Source organism: Lissotriton helveticus, chromosome 6 (genome assembly GCF_964261635.1).
Source record: "Lissotriton helveticus chromosome 6, aLisHel1.1, whole genome shotgun sequence".
NCBI lineage: Eukaryota > Metazoa > Chordata > Amphibia > Caudata > Salamandridae > Lissotriton > Lissotriton helveticus.
In genome coordinates this window covers 293,388,898-293,408,978 of record NC_136067.1, presented here as the reverse complement: position 1 = coordinate 293,408,978, position 20,081 = coordinate 293,388,898, and the positions used below count along the sequence as shown (strand labels likewise).

The 20,081-nt window shown below is 42.9% G+C and overlaps 1 protein-coding gene across 3 annotated transcripts in view; it reads right to left on the bottom strand.

The window, feature by feature from the left end:
* Nucleotides 1-300: 300 nt before the first annotated feature.
* Nucleotides 301-20,081, bottom strand: part of PUM2 (pumilio RNA binding family member 2) — an 893,995-nt gene continuing 874,214 nt past the window's right edge. For all 3 annotated transcript variants that reach the window (XM_078647736.1, XM_078647737.1, XM_078647738.1), the window contains one exon: nucleotides 301-2,525. In XM_078647736.1, coding sequence (XP_078503862.1) covers nucleotides 2,394-2,525 — 132 coding nt within the window. In that variant the 3' untranslated portion in view covers nucleotides 301-2,393. The remainder of the gene's footprint in view (nucleotides 2,526-20,081) is intronic.

Below are 20,081 nucleotides of genomic sequence, written 5' to 3'. Positions count from 1 at the left end.
GAAATCATGATGAAGTACTTAGCATTAACACTGCACAAGAAAAAATGTATTTAAAGAATACATCACAGAATGCACTACTTAGACTGAACCCTTACTGGTTTATTTTCTTGAATACAGTCTTGTGCATTTGTTTGTGCAGTCAGCACTAAGGGACATCACGTATAGAGGTTTGGCTCAAGAGGTCAGATCACCAAAATGAATGGTCTATACAAAATACTGACTAACAAAATACAAAGCACTTTCTTTCCATTTCAGAAACTGAATATACAAAGTATGTTTTTCCAAAATATTTTCATAGGCAACAGATTAAAAAGAATTTTAATTATACACATATGCTCACAATTCTGCCTTTAAAAAGACCTGTGGGAAATGTACATAAGGCCGCTTGTAAATGTACATCATTTTTGTTACAATGTCATATGTTCAGAGCAAAAAATGCACAATATTTTACAATTTGTATCTTGGTTTGGAGTAGGCTATTGAAAAATACAGTACTCTTCTGTACAAAGGAATAAATCAAGCCTTATTGAAATGAACGGAAGAAGCATCAATTTCCACAATAACTGACTCACTTCAATCCTTTCTTATTATGCACATTGTATTGTACTTCCAAATCAGTTTTAATTTATCCCCAAAAATGCCTGTATTATCAGGTTCAAAAGCTAGTTTATAAAGAGAAACTAAAATGATGTTTCTCATAGTAGTTAAAAAGAAAGCGGTTTCATATTTTCAAAGCCATATAAAGATAGAATTAAAAGAAGGTAACTTCTTGATTTAAAGAAATAAATTTACATTGTACAACAGTATGTGCACGAGCAAAAAAAGGGTGGGGGAAGGGCAGAGATGAATATACACTAGAACACAAAGAAAGTCTCTCAAAAGGAGAGGAAACAAATTACATTTACAGCATCAAGGTTTACAAATGTACATCCGTACAACCAATGTAAGCATCACTACTAAATTAGCAAGGCTTGTAATAAACACTGAAACAAGATTTGTTTTCAAACTGTAAACGTACACCTATTAATAACCTACACGTATACAATGCATATATTTATAAGGAGCAAAGAGAAGGCTAGATATTTAATCATGCTTACAAGTAAATGTTGAGCTGTCACGGTTACCTTAATGTGGCCCCTCTGCTAAATATTCCTACATTTTGCATCTACCATGAAAAAGCAAAACAAAAAAGCTCAACTCTCACATTCTGCCAGACAATTCTAGATGCAAGAAACACATAAAATGTCAATGCTTACTGCATTTCAATCAGGCTACAAAGATAGTGCAGACCTATGTTAACTAGTCTTGAGAAAGTTAACTTTATGCATGAAGGTACCATCATGATTTATTCCTTCACCTTGTGTGCCAATTAAATATTATTTATATACAATAGGTCTATACATAATGAAACAAACATTTTAGGGAAATGTTTCTAAAAAACTGAAAATGATGTGGCTGAGGACGCTGGACATTCCATATATTAGTAATTCTTAATGGACTTTAATACTAATCTGAGGAAAATTAGGTCTGGCTATCCCATCTCCACAGAGTCAATATTTGAAGAGCGATAGCCACAATGCACAGCCCCAAATCTTTTACTTTTTCTACTGAGGTGGATTCGTTATTGCATCTGCTTATATCTTAGCCAAGAATCATCAATGTACCCTGTAGCAGCACCTGGGTTTCAATGTGTGGGGCATCAGCTTTAGGAACAATTTTAAACTGCCAAAACAAAATTGCTTTGCATGGGCTGTAAGATATATGCCTCAGAGGGCTCTCAAACTAGTTTCCATTCATGTGGAAAAGAAAACTCTCAGAAGGTGGCCCTTTTGAAGAAGGGGTGAAAAAGTTTTAAATTGTACACTGTGAACCACCAAAAAACAACTTAACTATTTATGTTCCACACACTAGCAAATCATTTGTTTTGTAGTATAAAAGAGTCCACGCAAAAGGGAACAAAACAAATGTCTGAATTCTATTTACAGTTCTACAAACCTGTTGTGCTATGCTGTTAGGAGACCTATCAAACTGTCAGCCAGTGTGGTAAAAGAATACTGCACGTTTCCCTTTAAAAACTACCACTTTTTTTTTTTACAGTGACTTTACAAGGTAAAAATTTACAAAATATTTGACAGCTATTTTGATACAATTACATCATATACAGGCATTCTGTGCTTTACATGGCAAGACAATCAGAAAGGTCTCCCATCAGGGTTGGAGACATTGCAAAACAAACTCTCCAAAAATATACACAAGGACCATAAAAAAATTTACAAATGGATGAACAATCAATAAATAGACTTAAAAAAATCTGAACATTAACAGTTAAGTTGTGCCTTTTGATAATTCACAATAAAAATGCATATTTATATTGTTGATCTGAATGTGTCTTTTTACAGCATTCCATTTGGTGGTCCCACAATTGGGCCAAGATCCGCACTGTTTTTCAAATAGTACTTCTCCAACTTGGCCAGAATGTGTTTTCCATAGGTGTATTTTCTCAGTGTTGTGATGTGGGGTCGAATCTGTAATAAAAAAAAAATTATATATATATATTGTATTGTAATTGCATTTATATAGTGCTTACTACTCCTGTGTATATATATATATATATATATATATATATATATATATAAACTTTATCATTCATTAATCTCATTTTAAAGGTAGCAATATAACTGTTAATCTTATAAAAGTAATTTAACTTCTGAAACAAAACAGTTTGGGTATACTCGCTGGACAGAGCTTTCATTCTTTGCTTGAGGATAAGTAACGCATGGGGGTTTGCAACTGCTGAATGAGCTTGCAGCTTTGCAAAAGAGAGGTTTGTTAGCATTTCTGTGCAGATTATATTTGTGTGCATTAATACGTAGAGCATGGATTTACTCTCAAATTTTTATCTACTCACTGACATGGTGCTATTGCACTTGAAACAAATTTGCTCTGACTTCCTGGATTGTGTTAATTAGGCATTTTTCAATTCTTGATCAAAATGTGTCTCCTTATGCATGTTCATTGTTCATTATTTCTGCAGCATACAAAGTCATTCTTGTTTTTATCCATTTACGGTGTTCTCAAAGAAAGCTTTCCAATGTGGAAACAAACATTGCTGTTTCTCAAGGTATTTCTGCTAGCTCACTGTATTGCATTAATTCACAACTGTTTGTTGTTGTTTTTGGGACTAGTTTGTCCTGCCATCTCAGAAACAACATTGGCATAGAGAGGGTAGAATCAAATTCAAGTAGAGAGATAGTGATTAGAAGGTAAAGCAATATGATGTTGATTAGAACTGTGCTCTGATTTGCTAAAAGTGTAATTCTTTTATTCGCACCATGATGATTTTGCAGGACCTAATGCTTTCCTACGCAAGGAGACTGTATATAAACCCCAGATTTAAGGGGGAGTGAGCCGAAAGACTTTCTGATGCAAGTAGGGATTGTTCCCATTTTCCTTGGCATTAGTAACTTCTGGTGTTTAAATACTGGAATGTTTATCAGGTGTGCAAAGCAATACACTCATACTGATAATGTGGATACTACTCTGGGTTCACAAGCTAAGCATTATTCAGCTGTCTAGTGATTTGATTAAGCACTGTCTTAATTTATTTTCCTTTTGGGCGTTGAACAAATGTAGGGCTGTGCCAGCCTTCTATGATGTCAAAAGTAAGCACACCCTCTTTAGATTCTTTTTCCCCCCACTGCTTTGGAGACCTATGTCTTCGGATGTGTCGCTTTATTTGCTCTGGGACTTTTTACTTACCCAATGTCCCTTCACTGTAGAGGTGAGCAAGTTGCATGGGAATTCAAAATAGCTTCAAACTACACAACTACTGGTATTGTCAAGTACCATTTTTATTTTGCAGCAGTATTAATATTCTATGAATCTATTATGTAGCTCTATTAACTATTTGCTGGAGGTTGGATCAAGGTTCTAACCAGCTCGTGTGTAACATGTTCAGATGGTTTGCACTATCCATCTTGCATTAGTCCCTTTAGACAATAGGAGAACCCGATTTGCTGGTGCATGTGCCATGAACAATTGTTCGCTGTTTAAGGAGCTTAGTCTCTTGTAAGTCATACAAAAGTACTCTTGTCCCAGCTAGTATATGAAGTGCCTTTTCTAATTGTGTTTTTGTACCTTGGAAGAAGGCAAGAAACTGGATTGGTTGGTTAACATCGACATGTGAAATGGCATTTGGAAGGAAGGACAGGGTAGTTCTCGTGCCCAATCTATCCTCATGCACTTGTAGATAGGGCTCTCTGATAGTTAAGACCTGTAATTTCCTCACTTTACGAAAGGATGTCATCACAATTAAGAAGGCAGTTTTAAGTGTCAGACACCTGAGCACATTACTGTGCATCGGGTCGAACGATATTTGATGAGCTGTGCCAGTACCAGGTTGACGAGGAAGTATCGTAGCTCCACATGGGAGAGGGGCTGACGCTAATGAAGAAAGTTATTTTGCTTCTTCTAGGAATCTTTTAATCACTGGAGTATTGTAAAGTTTACTCCCAGAAGAGGCTTTGGTAGATGCAACTATGGTAGACAGGTCAACTTAGAAGTATACATTTTGAATCAAGTAAGTCTGTCAAGTTTTTAATAACCGGTGTGACCCGCTGTCAAGGTTTTCATTTGTACACTAGTGATTAAATTGGGTCCATGTAGCTTCACAGTATCTTCTTGGGGTTGGCCACCGAGCCTCTCCTTAAAACTTTCATGCAGTAATCTGGTAGGCTGAAAGATTTTGAAACACTGGTATTTTTTTTAATATTCTGCTGGCTGTCATTTACATCAGGGTTGAGTATCCTGTCCGGTGTACTCATGGTGACGCCAGTGGGATACGTGATGTGGTTATATGGATGCAAAGTGTTGGCTTATTGCACTTGTTGCGAACAGGTATATATGTGGTGATACTCAAGTTTGGAAGAATGGTCTAGTTCCTACTTACGTGAGATACCTTCTTGTCAGATTCTACCGTTTGTTGCAAGTGTACTGCTACGAAGAGGATCCTATTTTGGATTGCCCATCTCCATACGTCTTGTGCTAACAGGTGATTCTGTGCTTCCCTGATTTCTAAGTAAGAGGATTATGGTAGCATTGTCTATCTAGATATGTACTACTTTTAATGTGATGCTTTCAGTGTTGGAATAACTGTCTGTAGTTCTAACAAACTAATTTATGTGCTTTACGGTCCCTTGTGGTATTCACCTTTACCTCACCTTTAAATTCCCAATCTGTGCATACAAAACCATGTGGGATGCATTAGTGTTTATGGTCACAGAGGAGACTCCTTGCTTGAAATGCCTACCTTTTGTTGTTTTGTTATGTCTACAAATATATCTCGTTGTGCAATTTCCTCATGACAACCAACAGATCTTACCAGCCCCTGTTGACTGATCATTGTCTCACCAGCCACTCTTATATCTCATAGGTAATCTGGGAAAGGAGATGAGGCAAATACATGAATCCATCATGCCCAACATTACAGTACATACATGTCAGAGACTGAAGTCTGGTAAATCTGAACTTGTTCGATCAGTGCCACAACTCTTTTAGACTGGGAATGCTATTTACTTGTAAGAATCTAATTAAGATCCCAAAAAGTATTTTTCTTCATTGGGTGGGGGCGAGGATTTCTCCATGTTCACTGAGAACAATAGTGTTTACATTATTTCATTATCTTGTCTATGCTGCTCTTGCATGGTAAGAAAAAGCATGCCTTTCCCAGCCGGCCATTTAGGTAGTGGTACACATGTATTCAATCAATCGCAAGTGTGAAGACACCACTGTAAGACAGTACATGAAGACTCTGGGTTGAAATTGTAAGACTTCGAATTGGTAACAAGAGTTCCCTATCACAAACCTGACATTTCCTGTGGCTCCTGCTCATCGAGCAATGGAAGAAGATGTCTTTGAGATCAATTACAGCCATGTAGTCTCACTTCCTGTAAAAGGTAATTTTGAACTTGCATGCTGAAATACTTGTTTAGTAGTCTTTTGTCCATCTTAAAGTGCTGCCCTGTCTGGGGATTTGGATTGAGTTGCCTGATGATTTTTTTCCTTTGGTGCTTCCTCTACTACCCCCTTCTTCAGGAGGTCGTGCACTTGCTGTTGCAACAGCTTACGGTCTTCTGGTTTGCAGGCTCTCTTTTTTGCCTTAATGTAGAGGGGTACTTTCTCCCATTTGCTGCAACATCCATATTTTATAATGTTTAGAACCCATTTGTCAGAGATGATATTACTCTATTCTTGGGAGTGATCCCGATAATATACCCCTACTGGTGTTAAGTGTCTGAATTAAGAGTCATTTGTTTAGAGTGCCAGATTTTTTAGAAGACCGATTACTACCCTGTACTCTGGCTCAAAAGCATGGTTTCCTCTGCGCAGCAAGTTGTCACTGTGGCTTTTCTCCTTGAGTTTCTGTTCTCTTACTGGTATGCTTTTCATGTCTTTGGAAATCAGGCCTCCCCATTGGTCTACGGGTGGTAAAGTGCGTCTCTTTTGAAGGCTTGCAGTGATCCTATTGCCTCAGCAGTGTCGTTACCCACCTTCACTTTTTGTAAAATTTGGTCATCCACCAGTTCAAATTCGATCTTTCTTGTAGTGGATTACCAAACCCTAGACTTCAAACTTGAATCCTAAAACCCTGAGCCAAGCATGACCCCCAAGTGTCTTGCCAACAGCTGCCTGCTAGCCATATCTGTAGCACCCAGGGAGGACTTTAGGAATGAGCTGGCAATTGTTTTACCCGCTTGCATGACAGTTTTAGCCCTCCTTCTGAACTGTTCCAGCACATGTTGCAGAAGATCTTCCCATCTCATTGCTAGTGATATCTGCTAAACAGTGCATACACCACTGGATGGCTGCTGCCCTCTCCATGTTCAGGCCTCCTACCTTCAGCCTTTGCTCTCTCTGTCTAGTGGTGGTCGTGTGGATGCAGGCGTGCTAGCTCTCTTTCTAGCTGAGGACACTATTAGCAAGTCCGCAGGTGCGTTGGTTTTTAAGTATACTGGCCCCTGGCTTGAAGGCTTGCATTTATTTTGCACACTTGGAATGGCTTCTTTTTAAGACTTTGGTTCTTTCTAGGTTTTTTTAATACCCTGGTCTATAATGCTAGAGAATGCTAAGGAACGTAAGCAGGAACTAGTTTATTTTCTGAGATGGACTCTAGAAGGAAGCCAGCCTTTGCTTGTTATTACTTGAACTGTATCCTACATGTATTTACTGCTCTTTTAACCACTGCATTATACGAGAGGTCATCTGGAGGAGGGTTGTAATGGATAGTCCTGTTCATCCTCCAGTTAATCAGTCTCTACCTCCTACCGAAGTTCTTCCTTCCCATATGAGCTCTCTAATAAGGGTTGACCATATTCTTCATAGGACCACTATGTGGCTTTGGTGTTGCTGAGTGACTTGTCAATCTATTGGTGTCTCCATCCTAGGCTTCTTTTCTGCTTTCTTTAAGTTAGTCTGTTTGATTTTAGAGTCAAACTCTTTTTCTTTTGCAACAATGCTGCAATTTTGGTGCCGTTATTCCTTTCTACTGGCATCAGTGCATCCTTTCCCTTGTGGTGTCATTTTTCCTTCCTTTGATCTTGGGCCCCTTTTAGAGCTGAAACAGAGCATGAAGGCATATTCACACTGGTGTGGACAGGCCACCCCATTGAGTAAGAAGCGGGCAAATGAAAGTTAAGCCAACCAATGGTAAGCAACGGGGAGATGCAAGCCCTTCTATGCTCTTGATAAGGCCACAGTATATTTTTTACAACAAACCTAAAAAGGGGAATAGGACTAAACAAAGAGGGGATTTGGGGAATGCTTTTTCATTTTGATGGCCCTTTCCGTTGCCTCTGTACTTGTGCAGCAGCTTCTGTGTCTTCTGGAACACCCAGGAGGGCTGCTGCTGCCAAAAGGAAAGTGATCTGGTAAGGAGCCTGTTGTAAGGGTAGGGTGTACCCCCTAATAGCTATACGATCCACAGGTCTGAAGTTATGGCCCTCAAGGCATGAAGATAGAAGCATACCCACTCCCAAACCAGCAATATGTGAGCCTTTAAGATGAAGTTAAAGCAGCTCTTGAGGTGGTGCGGATGAGGACTAGAAGTTGGACTTGGTGACCCTTTCCTTCATCTCAGCACTGGTGTAGTAGCTCGTCTGGGTGGGAGGCTGTAAGTTGTCAAAAGGAAAAGCCTTGGAAAAACCCAGAAACTTCTGAAATTGCTTATAATCCCAGGCCAGTGATTGAAATCCAAGAGATTAGGCAGCAGCTCTTGCAGCATTTAACCTTTCCATGACATAGTCAACCTTTCCTCAGAACAGGTGAGAATGTCAAATAGCATGTTCATGAGTATCGCATGAATATACACATAGAGCCCAGTAAATCTAAGCCTTCTGAAGTCTATTGAGCAAACCATGGCCTTGTCACAGAAATCAATGTGTCCAGGCCTGCTGCTAATTTGTTGAAAGCCAACCTGATATCCCTTCGTACTCAAAATGGTTTCTCTGGAGCCACCAAGCTGACCATATCTCATAGGAAATGGGTGTATTAGGTAAACAGGCAGGTCGGGTTCATTGTATTAGGGACAAGCAGCTGATAGAGAAAACTTTCTTTCTGACAGCCTCCAACTTTTTCGATCCTGTCTGACAGGGATGCCAGAATGCTCCTGGGCTTTGTTTAGAAAAATGCTGGCACCACCAGACCTTCTGTGGAGGAATGGACTGAGGGGAAGGCAGGATTCCCCTAGGTTAAGCCTATACCAGCTGACAATAAGCTTGTCTACAGCAGAGGTTGGCTTGTACCAACCTGCTTTTATATTGTCAATTAAGGCCTTGTTAAAGGGCAACAGAGGTTCTGATGCTGGGGAAGTGGGCAGAAGACCTTGTTCATTTACTGTTAGGAGAGTTTTGTAATACCACATAGTATGCAGTTTTCGAAGATGGACGTCAGCAAATTCCCAGCCTATTGGTGTTATTATCATAATAATCAACCACGGGGGTAAGCCATTCGGAGATGATCTGAATCCAAACAAAAAGATGTCCGCCAATGGTTACAGATAATGTTGGCATGTTGTGGGCTCAGTTTCTGAAGAACAAGTTACTTACCTTTGTGAAAAACAAGTTAATCCCTTTCAGTAATGAGATATATCGTGCAAAGAGTCCAGGGGTTTCCTTATGAGTGGATAGGGTCTTGCACAATCCTAAGGCGCTCTTCTAAGGGATAGTGTGGATGAGCAGGCTCATCAGTGAGGAGTGTAAGACATATCCAAATACACACAATAGTCAATAAATAATGCACAACTATACAAGGAGATTCACACCAATGTTTAAAAATAACAATTACCTTTATATATATTTAGACACCAGAACCAGTTTGATCAGGCAAATACGTTTTTTAATAGAAATACCTTTCCACCTTAATTTTCAGATGCTGCAATGTTATCCTGTGGAAGGAAGAACAAGTATGGCATTCAGGCACAGTACAGCGACTTACAGGACCAACCTCCAGGAGTTAAGGTGAGTGGTGGGTAAGGTCCAAGACCAGCAAAACACCACTAGTGGCACTAGCGCAGCTGCGTGAAAAACAGCATCAGATGTCCAAAGTTAGTTTATGGGGATTGGTCTTTGCGTAAGGAGATACAGGCTTTGACTGGGAGGATAGTTGGGCGGAAGGCCTCACAATGCTCGGGCGACGTAGGGACACCTTTGGGCCTCTTCTTCACGGCTCAGGGGCGACAGGTGTAGAGAGGTGTCTTTAGGCGCCTGGCTTTTCTTATTGAGAGCAGTCACGGTAGAGGGGGCCTGTGTGCAGAGGCTGCAGGCGATGTCGGGCAGTCCATGAGTTGCAAACCCACAGTGGATTCTGGTACCATGCTGGCACCGTTGGCCCACTTCAACATTGGCTTGGATCAACGGATGGAGTGGTGTCCTTAGGCGCTAGGTTTTTAGGGACTTCAAGTCCTCTCAGGTCTCTGTGGGTGCAAGCTGAGTGCAGGGAAGCAGGTCTGCCGCTTCACAGGAGTTATTGGTTCCTGGGTGAAGTGCTGGCAGGTCTCCTGGGCTTTGGGGACTGAGCAACTGCAAGACAAGTCGTTTTTTGGTGCAATTGTCGGAGTCAGCAGGCAAGCCTGCAGGGTTGGCGCCAAATCAGTTGCTGAATCTTCTGTCTTCACATAGGTCGTCTTCTTTCAGGTCGGAAGGATCGGATTTTCTGGTGCCAGGGGCTCCCCTAAATACTGAATTTAGGAGCGTTAGGGAAGTGTAGGGTAGTAGCCAATGGCTTACCTACCTTTGGGGTCACTACGTTCCCTATATGACCACTTCCTGTGGGAAGTGGGCATAACTCTGTCCCAGAGTTCCTACGTTTGCCCTCACAAAGAAGGCTAACTCTGAAAAGTGTGTTTCCACTTCATATTAGTCCTATTTATAAAAGAGGGGGGACACAAGGAGCTAGCAGCGGAGGTCCAGTGATCCATGCTCCCGAAATTAGACTTATACCATTAGGGAGTCACTGTTCATATAGGAAAAAGGTTTGGAAGTAGACCGTGAGAAATGCTCGAGTCTGGTGCTACTCTATCTGTGGGGGACAGTGTGTCCTCATCTTAATGCCCTCACACACCTGAAGGATGTCATGCTTCATCATTGGGCTGTGCTCCTGGTCGGGCCAGCGCTGCAATGCCCTACGGGTCCCCTGAAGGGTCTCTTTATCGGAGATCTTTTGATGAAGCCGTATGGGTGCGTGGGTGTAAGTGGCAGTTAAGTCCTATAAGTGAGCGTTAAAAAATGGCTGGAGGGGGAGTGAGTAGTTTTATTAAGGTGATCCCTCTGTCATTAGTAAAAACAAAGTGTATGGTGCTATTCTAAGGGATGCTATGTCCCTTTATAGCTTGGTAAGTAATACGTCCCTAGTGGGCATATGTATCGGTCAACATGTTTCGCGCTTTTGTGGTCTCAGGAGGAGATCCAGAGCATTTTGTCAGGACTGTGAAAGGTGTGATTATATCAAGAGTGGTCTGAAGATTTTAGTGCCACCGGATAGTTGAAGGGAGTAGCACTTCTGTAATGACAAGAGTTTAGAGAGAGAAAGATTCCCATTAGGGTGTACGTACTAATGGTTTGCTTAATTGCTTAAGTCCGGGTCATCCATTGGAGGGGCAAGTGCTCATAATCTATAGTATAGTTATTATCGCTATGGATTATAGTCTATATACGTGAGCTACAAGTGAGGTGCTCATATTTAAGAAAAATAGAGGGGTTGTAACTCTGTGGCAGACATACAGACATAAATGTAAGATCAATGATTAATACTGGGACGTTGTGCCTGGGTTGTTTCTCTATATCCATATGTTAATCAAATGCGCATAAAACACATCCTCGGTGTATTAGTAAAGATGACTATACTATACATAAAGGTTCCTTTTACGGTTAATTAGTTGAACCTGCAGTATCTAGGTGAATGATATCTTATAGGCCCCACCATTTATAGCACACCTCGAGAAGCTGTATTATCTATGCATAAAAAAGTAGTACATTTCTCACCCCTTAGTAATTGGGGTAAGGCCCCATGAGATCGATGAGTTACTCGAGGGCTATGAAAGGAAAGCAACAACATACAGTAAGGTTGAGGGAGTTCCGTTGTGCCCTCCAGTTCAGGTGGTCTAAGTTATTTGTCATAAGGGGGACTGTGAGCAGGAAGTGGAGCCGGGCCGTCGTACCGGGTTCTGTGACATTCCCACCAAGCTAGCATACTACTCACGTTTCCTCGTATCAACAGGGCTGAATCACCACCTACAAAAGGACATTAAAAACTTTGTGAGGGAACAAATATACCCCTACATTAAGGAGGATTAAACAACCACCATCAACTACACATCCTCTGACGACGAATCAACCACCTCAGACAGATCTAAAAGATCAAGCAGCAACTTCAGCAACGGAAGTTGGAAGAACCACCAAGGGGGCCCGGGATTACTACCAACTCCCCCAATGGTCAACTATCCCATGCCAGGCTATCCAGGAGCACCACCACCATGGTACTCTGACTACCACGACCACCACCGCCCCCCACCCACTATCAACACCAACAACCCCCTCCTTTTTGGTGCAGAGGCATGGGAAGAGGCAGGCGAAAAAATGATCAACAACAGGTACTGTGGTCGGAGAACGAAGACCAACGCATAACACGGAGTCAGACGAAGAAAACCTAGTGGTGAACCTGTCTAACAAGACCTTAATTACAACAGAGGAATCCGTATTACAAAGGGGACTAAGATTTGTCCTAGCACCGAAAGAAGACTCTTTTAGACTTACTGGAGAACTACATGCCTTCATTAGAAAGTTGCGTTTGAAATGCTTTTTCCAAACACAAGACACCAATAAGATGGACACAATGTAATCCCTCCAGATTCACGACCACCACAGCGATGACAGCAGGTGAGGGACTGACCTATGAAAAAGCAGTTCTACAAGACATAAACCATCTACAACCCAAAGAAAATATGACAACTTACCAACAAGAGAACGGAAGGCTCTCCAAGATCTCAATGACGACCCAATTATCACAATAAAACCTGCAGACAAAGGGGGAGCCATCGTCAACCTAAACACAGATGACTACGAAAAGCAATGTCACAGGCAATTGGCGGACACAAAGTACAACCTGAAGATAGACACAGACCCCACGGATTCTCTGACCAGGAGAATCAACATTATGGTGACTGAAGCACTATCCAGTGGATGGGTAACGAAAAACAAAGCAGAATTTCTGGTCAACACAAAACCCACAACTCCATATTTCTACGTCTTCCCAAAGATCCACAAAAACATCATGCCCCCACCCGGGAGACCAATAGTACCAGGAACCAATTTCATCCTGGAACCACTGAGTTAGTATTGTGACTACTTCAGAGGAAATCACCCTACTAGGAACATTAGACGTGGAAGCCCTATATACGAACATCCCACAAGAAGCCACACTGAGAGTGGCCGAAGAAACCCTGAGAAACAACAACTCAGCCACACAATCACCCATTAACTTCATCTTGGAATGTGCAGAAGTAGCCCTAAAAAACTACTTTTCTCAAATTCCAAGACCAGCTCTACCAATAGATCCAGGGAACTTTTATGGGAAGCACTTTCGCACCCAGTTTAGCATGCCTGTACATGCCCCAATTTGAGGCCTTATATATTCTACCAGGAACCAACCCTTACAAATCATAAATAAAAGAATGGAAATGGTACATAGACAATGTACTAATGCACAGGCACAGAAGAACTTTACAAAGATTTCCACTCCTGGATAAACCAACAGGATCCATTCCTGAAATTCACGCTATCCTCCTCGGACGAGGAGATACCAGTCCTGGACCTACTCATCCTTCACAAAAACGACAAATTGTCCACAAAAACATACAAGAAACCTACAGATCGTAATAGTTCATTAACATACGACAGCCACCATAGAGATCTTTGACTTGCATCAAAAGGTAACACACCCTACACATCAAGCAGGACACACTCTGGATGGGGTATGCTGTAATTTTCCCCTTCTGGAGATCCAGACACCCGTCCCACAAATTTGGACAGACCATAGCCTAATTCCTTTCCGCATCCGTGTACCGCGCCCTCAGAAATTAGTTAAGTCTAGTCAACATCCAGTGAACTATGTTAACTGGACAGTGGTTGAGGACAGCTTCAAGCTCAAACCAATCACTCAGACACAGATCCCCAGCATGTCCGGAGACGTAGAGCAGGACTCTAAATGTTTTCACATTTGGATGCAGCAAGAGATTAAAGAACCTGCCCTATTTAAACGCCCCCCGGGAAGGGAGAAAAGAGGGAAGATAAATGCCCCTGGTTCTCACTAGAGCTAGCCAAATCCCATCTACTATGTAAGAAAAGTGAACGCAACTGGCGCAAAACATACGATCTTGCAGCTAGAAGCCTTTACACCCAGCAGAGGAAACTATATCTTTGCAGTATCAAAATCGCTAAGAAGGAATACTACATTAACGCCATCAAAGAAGCTAAGCAAAAACAAAAAACGGTGTTCTCCATTGTTAAGGCCTTTACACATCCAAGAGCCTTACAGCTGGCAATTCCAACATCCTCAGAATTCCGCAACCAAATCGCGGACTTTGAGAAAAAAATTGATTTAATACAAAAGGACTTTCCGGCCCCTAGAGTATCCCAGGTATCCAGCCTCCCTGACTGTGGAGAGACCATGACTGGTAGTATTAGAGTCTTTACACCGGTTACACTACCCCAAACTCGTAAAGTGATCCTGTTGTGTAAATGTGGCGCCCCTCCCGATTCCTGTCCCCCACGAATTCTCCATCAGTTAATTGATGTGGTCAATCCCATTATAAATGGGATTGTAAACGCTTCCCTTAGCACAGGTGTAGTTCCAGGAGAATGGAAACAAGCGATCGTGAAACCTCTCATGAAAAAACTCAATAAATCCACCACAGACCTCGCCAATTTACGTCCAATCTCACTCCTCCCAGTCCTGGGTAAGATAACCGAACAGATGGTTTATAAAGAGCTAAAAAGCCATGTCGAAACCTATAATATCCTTCATCCCCAGCAATCGGGTTTCCGTCCACATCACTCTACGGAAACGGGCCTGATTGAACTCACCGACTCCATAAAATTACTACAGGATGAAGGGAGAACGCCGTTTTGATTTTATTAGACCTCACAGCGGCGTTCGACATCATCTCCCACTCAATACTGATAGGTAGACTAAGAGACATCGGAATTTCAGATGTAGTACTGGCTTGGATAATCTCGTTTTTGACAGATAGATCCCAAACCATTGCATTGGGTCCTTTCCTTTCCAAGGAAAAAAAGGTGTTGTCTGGAGTTCCTCAGGGCTCCATTTTGAGCCCATTATTATTCATTATTTATATGGTCCCCCTCATCTCCCTAATTGAGTCATACGGCATACTTGTGACATTGTATGCCGATGATACTCAACTCATTGTACCCCTTGATAGGAACTCCACCAATGCCGAGAAAATTTAAAGAACTACCTTAAGGATGTTTTCCTTTGGATGGAAAATAACCATCTAAAATGCAATGCCAATAAGACAGAGATTCTTCCCATGGGAAAAAATCCCCAATTCTGTCCTAGCAAATGGTGGCCGGAGGATTCCCCGGCTCATCCACAGGCCATGGTGTCAGCCAGAAATCTGGGCGTCCTATTTGACGCCGAGCTATCATTTGATCAGCATGTGAGGAATGTGGCAGGAAGTTGTTTTAATATCATCAAATCTCTAAAGAAGTTTTTCGACTTCCTTCCCACAGGCTCAAGAAAGGCGGTGGCAGTGGCTTTAATCCTCGCCCGCCTTGATTATTGTAATGGCCTGATGGCAGGTGTTAAAAAGGCCACGTTGAAAAAACTCCAAAGCGTGCAACACGCAGCAGCCAGACTCGTATTAAAATTGCCGAGGAAATCTTCAGCTCTGAAGACCCTTCATTGGCTACCTCTGAAAAAGAGGATATTGTTTAACCCCTTCGACGCTGATGACGAGCTGGGCTCGTCATGAGGTAGCCTCCTGCTACGCTGATGACGAGCCCAGCTCGTCACGTAACATGCGAATCCATAAAAGTCAGCGTGCGGGCGGAATTCCGCCCGCACGCATGCGGTTAAAACCCTGGTGATCGCCTTTCGTGCATTCAACGGCACAGGCCCGAAGTATCTTATCAGGCGATACCCCCACTATAACCCTTCTAGGACGTTACGATCTTCAGGTGATAACCTGATTAAGCTGTTTAATTTAAAATTTTAAATTTAACTACAAAGCCTTCTTGTCCTCTAAAGCCTGGAATGCAATGCCCAAGAACCTCAGATTCCTAAATCAGGAAAGCCTGTTTAGGAAGCAACTTAAATCCTGGATTTTCAACCTTCCAGATGACTATGTAATGGCCGCTATCTAGTTTCTGTAATTGTAATTGTTTGCACACTGTTTTTCTAGCGCCAGGATGCTCATTTCGGAGCGATAGTTGCGCTTTACAAATACACAATACAAAATACAAATACACCACACAAAAGCCTTGAGACAAAACATCCCCTATGGCTAATTCTTAAGGCTCAGACTGCAGCACCACCCAGGACTACGAGACCCAAGCAGCAGAACTAAGTAAGAACCCTAGAAAGGAGAAATTATCCACAAAAGGTCATAAAAAATGCAAGAAACCGAGCATGGAACAACCACGAGAAAGTATTTTTTTGTCTTTTCGACTTCGAGGGCCCTTTCGACGTCGGAGGCTGGGGACTTCCTTTTCTTTTCAGCGTCAACGTTCGTTTTCGGCGTCGCGCCCTATTTCGCGGGTTTGAGGTCGACCCTTGGGTTCTGGGCCTTTTGCGATCGTCCCTCTAAGGTAACTGTTGTAATCTCTATGCTTCTCCTGCCTCTCTCCATGGAATGTGGAATCTGGAATCATGCATTGCATGCAGTGGATTCCAGATTCCCTTCATTCCGACCTGGCGGTTGCTGAGGCAGGAGGCTGTATACTTGTATCAAGCGTAATAAAACGCTACCTTGACTACTCACCTGTGTCCTGGAGTACACTTCAACTACAATATTTTGGCGACGATCCTGCGAACCCTCTGCTGCCACCATCCCTCAACCATCACGTCCTCTCCACGGATGATGATCTCGAAGCTGACATAGAGACTTGGCGCTTTCCCCTGAACCTGCCGCCCATCTTCGAAATTCCGGCAGATAACAATTGTACCGTGAGTTATTTTTGCTGTTTTTCCCGCTTGGAAGAACAAAATAGCGCTTTGCCTGCCAACGGTCACTCACTGCCTGCACGAGCCCTGAGCCCTGGTTGCCAAGCAACATAATATCGCACACAATTTTGCTCGCGCTTGACTCTCTTGTTGTGAACGCACGACACTGTTCAGCGCGCTCCACGTCATCACGCGTCTATGAACAATCAGCACGCACGGCGGCCATTTTGAAATTTGCCAACCACGAAGGATTACTTTTGCCAACCACGTCGCAAAGACACAACTCAACCGCTACAACCTGAACCGGAAGCGGCACAAAATACGCCCTTTACTCGCATACAACAGAACCTTAATCAAATCTACGAATTTTGGGAATATGGTGTACAATTAAGACACTTGTATATATAAAAAAAAAAAAAAAAAAATATATATTTTTTTTTATCTCAATTTTTGGTCCCGAGGGTTTCTTTTGATTGTGGCTGACCTTCGATCGCCTTTTTGTTCGGCGTCATGGCTGCCTTGGCCGGGTTTGGTTCGTGGCCCTTCAGTTCCGACGGATCTTTCCGTCTTACCTTCTTCATCTTCTTTTTAGACTCCTTTACATTCTTTTCGGCATCCTTTACTAGAATTTCGACGCCAGACTGTGAGAAAGTGCCATCTTTCTTGCATGGTATGCCCCCACTTTTTGCTGAATTGCTGATGTGCTTCGACTGAGTGTGCCCTGGGCTCCTGCCCAACCAGGTGCCCAAGGCCTGTGTTCCTTCCCAAAAACTGTATTGAAGCTAAAACCAAATTGGCATCTCTGGCCACATGTCAGCCCCTGGTAAAAGGTACCATGGGTACCCAGGGCATTGTGACCAGAGAAGACCCCTAAAGGCTGCAGCACTTATTGAGACACCCTTAGGGGCCCATACACACACACTGCCTTTGCAGGCTGAGTGTCCTGGTGCAGAACTAAAAGTTGGCATGACACAGATCCCTGTGTGCCCTGCCCACCAACCCACTGCCCTGGCATACATCAGTCACCCCCCTAGCTGGGTGCCCTATGCCACTGGTGTGGGCTCAGGTGCATGACCCCTGTGCCCCTACAGTACCTAGGGCTATTCCTGGGCACTGTAAGTGCAGTGATGCCATTAGGAGTATATGGTGCTGGGAGGTGGTCATTACGAACTCCACAGCACCATAATGGCTACACTGAAGACTGACAAGTTTGGTACCAAACTTCTCAGCACATTAAACCCACACTGATGCCAGTGTGGGATTTAATGTAAGAAGCACTACAGAGGGCATCTTAGAGATGCCCTCTGAAACCCAACCTACAATTCACGTCCTGTCTGAGAGGCTGCCTCGGCTGCCACACAGCAGACATGTTGCTGGACCCCTGGCTGTGAGACTCCCGCTCTCCTGGGCCTGCAACAATGCACATCCTGGGCGAGGTGCTAGGTTTCCTCCTCCAGGATGGGCAGGGTGAAGCTTTAAAGGCATGCCGCCTTTGTGAGCTTCTCCAGGCCACTTGCTGTACTCAACTGGCCAGCACCAGTTCTGCCCCCCACTCTGGCAGGAAGACTGGCGGGAAACTCTACGTCAGGAAAGGGGGTGTGCCAGCCTGTGCCAACTCCACCCCTCAGGTGGAGGAGGCGAGGTGAAGCACGACTCCGGGCTACCGCTATCTTGAGGATGGGGAGCCATACCCACTCACAGCTAGGATCCTGCCCCCCTCCCACCGGAGAGGAGCAGGTTATAGGGGTGTACCCACCCCAGGACAGGGACCTATTGGTCCCTGCCCTCACCCTACCAGTAACGCCACTAAATTTAGTATTTAGGGGCACCCTGAACCTTCTTTCCTCAGATCCCGATACGAAATCAATAAAGAAGATCAAGAAGAAGGCCCGCCGTGCAGCTGCTAACAAAAGGACGACACCAACTGACTTGGCCCCAGCCCTACCGGCCTGTCGATCCTTGAACCTGCTCCTGCTAAATCCCGGCGACTCCTGCGAGCAGCAACTTTGAAAACCCCGGAGTACCTGCCTGCCTTGACCCTCTGAAAGACTGACTCCCATGAGCAGTGGTTCTGCTCCAACAGCAATACCTCTGGTGCCAGCAAGGAACCGCGACTCCATCACACTCTGCACCCGCCAAGCCCGGCCCGTGCCTGAGTGACCCAAGACCACGTGGACGTAATTGCTATACTTGTATCGAAGTTGCACCACCTGAGTATTTTGTAAAAGTCTATTTACATATAACATTCCATAAAAGATGAAAAAAATATATTTTTCGCTTGCAGGATGTGTATTTCTTTGCTTTATTTAGTGTAGTCACAGCCACAGCCAACGCGTTTCATTCTGGAAACAGAACTTCTTCAGGGCATCCGATGTCTTATGAAATCAAAAAGAGAGATGATTCTCGAATTCCTTTTCCAAGTGTGTGATGAGCCACTGATAAAACACGACTCTCAGAGTATACAGAAAGTTCTGACGAAGTAAATTTTGCGCAAATCAAAATATCCAGATGAGGTATACAGTACACCTCCTTCAATGTCATCCATTCCCTTCTTGGCCGTCTTATATATTCAAAAACGGCTGCCGATGGTAATATCAGGTATGATACTACCATCAGCGGTCGTTTTTGAATATATAAGACGGCCAAGAAGGGAACGGATTGTTATTAGGAGCCTTATCACAGCGAGCCACGAGCGATACATTTGAAATTGAAATATACTTTTTTGACATTGAAGGAGGTGTACCACCCCCTTTTGTACCGCATCTTATAGCCCAGCACCAACCCTGCAAAGTAATTTTTACCGTACTTACCAGTAACCTGAATTTTCTTCCATAGGAAACCACTGACTGTTTTTTCAGTGAAATTTCTTCTAAGTGTCGATTTTTGTAAACTACAAATATTCTTTAAAAATCGTAGCAACTACCAAAACATAATTACTTACTTGTTTTAGATAGAAGTCCCAGTGCTGAACCTAGGAGTCCAGTACCGGATTACAAAAGTAACGTGAACATACTTTACCTGCAAATTGATTTTCCTTCCATAGGATAACATTGGTAATTTCAACTGAAAAAGTTTGTCAACTTTTAAAATACAATAATATTCCTTAAAAATCACTACTGTAACCAAACCTCTTTTACATAACTGTTTACAGGACCTGTCCCAGGACTGAATCTAAAAGTAATCTACAAAGTAATTTATAGCATTTTATTGAAAAAGTCCCATTGAGCTTAATGTTGCATTGTGTTTGAAATTGTGGTGCCTATTGCAACAAACTAACTATTGCATTCAAAAAGTCTAATGCCTATTTGAAAAGTATTTAACAAAAGTAACTGTAGGAAGGGGGAGTC